The sequence below is a fragment of the Hyperolius riggenbachi genome, chromosome 8, assembly GCF_040937935.1.
Source record: "Hyperolius riggenbachi isolate aHypRig1 chromosome 8, aHypRig1.pri, whole genome shotgun sequence".
NCBI lineage: Eukaryota > Metazoa > Chordata > Amphibia > Anura > Hyperoliidae > Hyperolius > Hyperolius riggenbachi.
In genome coordinates, this window is record NC_090653.1 from 205325142 (window position 1) to 205331141 (window position 6000).

At 43.0% G+C, this 6000-nt stretch overlaps 1 protein-coding gene across 3 annotated transcripts in view; it reads right to left on the bottom strand.

Annotated features, from left to right (window-relative positions):
* Positions 1-5048, bottom strand: part of GTF3C3 (general transcription factor IIIC subunit 3) — a 127055-nt gene extending 122007 nt beyond the window's left edge. For 2 of the 3 annotated variants that reach the window (XM_068248117.1, XM_068248115.1), the window contains exons 1-2: positions 4547-4623; positions 4140-4280 (exon numbers count right to left, since the gene is read on the bottom strand). In XM_068248117.1, the coding sequence (XP_068104218.1) occupies positions 4140-4241 (102 nt within the window). In that variant the 5' untranslated portion in view covers positions 4242-4280; positions 4547-4623. Of the gene's footprint in view, positions 1-4139; positions 4281-4546; positions 4624-4963 lie in introns of those variants that run through there. The other variant, XM_068248116.1, reaches the window with a different exon arrangement.
* Positions 5049-6000: the final 952 nt, after the last annotated feature.

Sequence of the window (6000 nt, forward strand, 5' to 3'; positions counted from 1 at the left end):
TCCTATAAGATCCTATGCCTGTTCTAATGTGGTCTGCCTTACTGCAGCCTTTTCTAGTTGCACTGTCTCAGTAATAAATCTTATCTTCTTTCCTCTGTCGGCTCTGTCGGGCTCGGGCTGGAATGTGCAGCACTGCTTGTCATTGACAGAAGCTTTACACACCCTCTCCAAGCTCTGCATGAGTCACACGGTGAGCTGTTCTCAGCCTAGCATACTCTGGTTAGAAGCCATGTCTTTTGTTTGTAAACACTGCCTAAAACTGGCGGGATTGCAGCAGAGAGTGGCAGAAACAGCACAGAGGGGCCCAGGAGAACATAATGAAGAGAATGGTATGCTTTTTATTGTAAGAATTTTAGAGTACAGATTCTCTTTAAGGGAAACTGATGAGAGACATATAGATGCTGACATACTCATTTTCTGTCTATCCTGCTGATCCACTGCCTACAACACTTTTAGTCATAGACCCAGAACAAGCATGCAGATCAGGTGTCTCTGACTAAAGTCTGACTGGATTAGTTGCATGTTTGTTGCAGGTGTGCACGGAATGCCAGAAAAATCAGCGGGACTGCAAGGCAACTGGTATGGTTTAAATTAGGAAATAAATATGGCAGTCTACTACTTTGGGTCCTTTTACGTTTTATAAATTGCAAGGATTTTACCAGATGTCACATCAGATTCTCATTTACCGTAGCTCCTCTATGCATATAATAACATAATTAATTGTGCCTTCCTAAGATGATAAATGGGGTTGTCAATGTGCAACAACTACTTAATAGCATAACAAGTAAACAGACATTAGGTTAAAAAAAGAAGAAGTACAAAAACAAAAACAGATGTAAGTAAACCCATGGATAATGCTTGGGGGTGCTAGACGTAAGTGTACTCTTTGTTCCAAAGAAATGAATTTAAACATTCTGGCTATTTTTGTAAATAATTACAAGCTGTAAAAGTTTAATATTAAATGAGAAAACAACTTGTGTTGTGTTTGATATGACATGTCAATGTTCTAAGCATGGACAATTACACTTGAAAGTGCTGAAATGCAACATGAGCACTGTTTTACCTGCCGAAGCATGTTGTTCCATTTAGCCAGCCTTGCAATTTACAAAAGTCTACCATATAGCAGATCCAGCCTACTGATACCATTTCTGGTTTTACCTTTGCTGTTTTCATTGTCACCTGTATACTAAAGGTGCATTGTCTATAAAGGTACATAGTCTATTCCCACTACTGATTAATCGTCCACTGAACAGATAGGTTACATGGTACACTAAAGATTGCCGTACACTGAATTATGATGAAAAAAAAAAAAAAGAAGATTGCCATACACTAGCAGATGGCCGTTCAACGTACCCGAAAGATAAATCCCTTACTGATCGAAATCTGATCAGGGATCCATTCCGGCCACATACTGCAAATAGGTTTTTAATGGATTTCAGCTTAAAATCTCTTAAATATCAATGGAACTGCCGCAGCAAGGCCGGCTGACAGGCCCCCAGGTGTACCCCCCCCCCCCCTATCTAAAGACTGGTGCACACTGCAAGTGCTTTTTTAGCTCTCAGTGATTAGAAAAACACTTGCTAAAGTAATGCTATGTGTTATTAAAAAAAAAAAAAACTATCACATTGCTAAAGAGAGAACCCGCATGAAGCATTACATTAGCAAGAGCTTTTCAAATAAGTGAAGGCACTTGAAGTGTGAACCAGCCCTAATAGTGCTCTCCCAGGGCCCCTGCAGAATATAGCAGCAGCAAAGAGCACTCACCTGTTCGCCAGCACACTTGCTCCTCCCCTAGTGTGCCTGTTCTCCATGACCTGGCGTATTGTACATAGTCACACACACCATGCTGCTGGGTTACAGAGAACGGGCAGCCAGCGGAGATAGAGCCAGGACACTGTAGGCAGTACTCTGCAGGGGCCCTGGGGGAGCACTATTAGTTGGGGGTAGAGCTGGGGAGGCATCAGCCGATGTACTGCCACCCCTCATCCTTTCAAGTGAGATATTTCCTCCAGAACAATTTCGATTCTTTTTGCAGCTGGAAATTGATCAAAACAATCGGTCAGCCATGTTGGGGCATTGATCACTGTCAGGGAAAATCAATTAGTGTATGCGCACCTTTACAGAGTTGTACAAAACAACATACAATTGGGGTTTATAGAACAGTCTAACTATCCATAAAGGTAAAAAAATAGCTTTTAATGTCTTCATAAAGCCCCAAATGAAACTCCTATTACCCACGTCCCTCTCTGATGTGCTGTGGGAGAGACATGGGTGATGGCAAATTTGCGGTGGCTGCGGAGATCCTTTACCTTAAAGCGGAATATAACCCTGCATTTCAACTTTGCTCTAAAACATTATTTACAGCATATTATATGCAACCAGCATTTTTTTTTTACTAGACCAGCATTGGAAGGGAGAACTGCTCCCCGCAGCCGAAGTTTAGATAGATACATTTAAGTAAACAAAATGTAACAAGTGAGGAATGTTACACACTCTTTGGCTGTCCTCCAGCTCCTGCACAGTCAGAGAGAGTGAGTCACATTCCACACTCGTTACATTTTGTTTTGCTTAAATGTATCTATCTAAACTTCGGCTGCGGGGAGCAGTTCTCTCCAGGAACTTTAAAGCTCTGTGTGTAACCCTTCCAATGCTGGTCTAGTAAAAAAAAAAATGCTGGTTGCATATAATATGCTGTAAATAATGTTTTAGAGCAAAGTTGAAATGCAGGGTTATATTCCGCTTTAAGGAGGTAACCCACCATTGGCAGGTGGGGAGATAAGGTCAGCTTGCATATCCACCCTTCTTGCTTGCTCCATCCTCCTTGGTGACACTGTGCTGAATTTTATCCGGCAACAGCGCCATCTAGCGGCAGCAAGCTTTCAAATGCCTGACATTAGACCTATAGAAGATTGGAAGGGCTAAAAGCATTAATTGTCTTCTTGCATGAAACTCCTTTTTGAGCAACAAGGCAATTCATGCACTTAAGGTGCCCATACATCAGAAGATGTATGGGCAGATCGACCAAGAGATCGAAGTTCATTGGGGAGAGATCTGTTGGACGCCATAAGCTGATTCCCGATCAATTTCAGCATACAATCTTTCGGGAATCAGCCTAGTGATGCCACCACTTCCTGCGCTATCCCTAGTGTAGAATGTGCCCCCAATGCCTGGTGCAATATACTTCTTGTCAATGTCAGTCGCTGGCACCGTGCTCTATCCACATACATGCACTCCATGTAGTTGCCGACAAATGCGTGAGCGTGTCTGGCCTTACACATGCACCCATGTATATGCCAGCAACCACGTGGGGTGCGTGTATGTGGACGAAGCCAGCGGTGAACACTGGCAGGTAAAGCATGCATGCAAGGGGCACATTTTCGTTGCTAGTCCTGATATTGCATGCCGTTACCGCTGCGCACCCGATTGAGCATGTCAGCCCAGCATCTTGCAGCATGTCTGATTAATACATTTGTGGGGCCTGAAAATGGTTGCATCGTTGATCGGGCATGCTCTTGGCTACGCCGATTTTCATCTGATTCGATTATAATAATCAAATCAGATGGTTGATCGGTCACCAAGTCACCTGATGTATGGCCACTTTTAGACAACTGATGTTCATATGGGACTTTATCTTGGAAAACTGTTTTGTTCAAAGTGCAAATTAAAAGATACATTTTACCTTCATGGATATTTTGCTCTTGTTCTATAAAACCAAATTTTATGTTGTTTTGTACAACTCTGTTTGTGTAGGTTATTTATGTAGGCGGTGGGCAGTACTGTTAATACTGTGATTTATATGGTTATTGTCAGCTTCCTGAATAAGCAAAGAGGACAGTACAAGTCAAAAGACTGATTGAACAGCCTGTTCTGTGAATAATGGAATACTGTACATCATAAGCAGATGTGTATTATGCCTGGTACACAAGATGCAATTCTCCATCAGAGTGACGGTAATTTCCGACAGGTTCGAACTGCTTTCTGATTGATTTTGTATTGAAGTGATTGGAAAACTGGTCAGAAAAACCTGTCAGAAATAATCGGTTCCCCTGTAAATCTAATGGAAAATTGCATTGTGAATACCAAGCATGACATTCTTCAGTCTAGTAGCAGTCCAGTTAATAGATCCCAGCAAATAATACCTTTTTTTCATTGGCGTGCCGCTGTTCTCGACGCTTCTCAAATTCTTCAAAGGAAATTTTACCCTCCAGGTAGTCGATAAGCTCCGGACTGAACCCTGACATTTTCAGTTGCTGTGTCACATTTATTACATGACAAAATATCTACAAGAATACAACACACAAAAACTATTATTAAATAATAATTCTAAACAATTATAATTCATGTAAACACCCCGCAAAATGTGTCTCAGGCACTTCTACAAATCTTTGAATCAAATGTGTTTATCTTTTAACACTGTATAAAAGTTATATCATAAAACAAGTAATCCCTGAGTTACGAACGACCCGACGATACGAACGGCCCGATCCCGTCGCGGTGACGTAATTCCAATTCCGACGCGTGTCACCCGCAGCAGTGCTGCACTCACCTCCGAGCCGAGTCCAGCGCTGTCAGTCCTCCTCTCTCCGCTGTTTGCAGGCTGTTGTGCACGGCATGCTTCCTGTATGTCACATGACAAACTGGATGTGACGCTGCACACTAGAGGCTGCGGGAGGCGGGTGGATAGTTACACAGTCAGGCTGGGAATTGAGTAAAACGCTGCTGCTGCGGGGGGAGAGACGCAAAGCTGGGGGATAGAGTGACAAAAGGGACAAAGAAGAGCACACGGGAGACAGGAGACAAAGATGCACAGATGGGGGAGAGGCACAGAAAGGGAAAGGGGCTTTTAGAGGAGGACGTAGGAGACACGGGATAGAGGCGGAACAGTGTTTTTAATCAAAGAAGAAGGATTGACCGTTCGCCCCAATCAGTGGCTGATACCCTCTTTCCCATAGAACATCTTTACCTTTTCTCGAATAGATAATTGTGGTGGGGTGATATTGTTAAAACCCTTTCAACAGTGTGATGTAATGGTTATGACAGTTTGCTGTCTTGTTGCATTGTGGCAAGTAACAGTTTTTTTTCCAACTGCTAAGCAAGCTGTATCTTCCTCTGTGCATAGAACTCTCAGTAATGAACATTTCATACAGATCACCAGGGGGAATTAAAGATGTCACAGTGATAATTTTCAGAATGTAAGCCAAGGAGAGGAAAGCTTTTACAGTGGCCAAACACTGACTAAATAATATAAAAAGGAACAGTGTAAACAATAATCAATTTTAGTCATTGCTATTTTTACTACAATTCCTCTTTAAGAATCTACAGCCCATATCTCATTTGTTAACCAGGGACTAGCTGTATAGTGGATTAAAATTATGTTTTTTACATTGTTCCGTAATAACAATTGTTTATGTGTAAAAGATCAACGCCAATCCAACCCTATTTTTATAAACTACTTAAAATTCAGATTTAGCCATCTTGCAGTGGTGCAAATTTTACACTGCCCCTCCCCCTAGCTCTGTATGTGCATGTGCATGGTAAAGCTAATCAAAACCGTCTCGCCGAGGACAACCACTTGATGATAGTTGCAAGCAAAGGAAAAGGAATGGTTTTGTTATTCATTACTGTGAAGGATAGCGGAATAGCCGCCGCGTGCTCTGACGGCGTGGCGGCTGTTTCCGCGTCTAGTCCGGCGGTTTACGCGCGACGACATGTGTCTCATCTAGTGCAGCCTTCCTGTGCACATAGGCTGAGGAATACACGCGCGCACGCGGAAAGGCAGAAGCTTTATGGGAAACAGAGGGATCAGCTGACTCCCTTGGTCAGCTGATCCTAGGATGTATGCGGATTGGCTGGAAGGGACTGGGCGGCGCTGATCAGCGCTGCACTATATAACCACTCGTTCCTCAGTCTCACGTTGTCTGCCGTTGCAAATGCTTTATGTGTTAGCACACAGACCTCAGTCAGATCCTACAGTGTGTTGGAACCAGGACGGACCTGGGA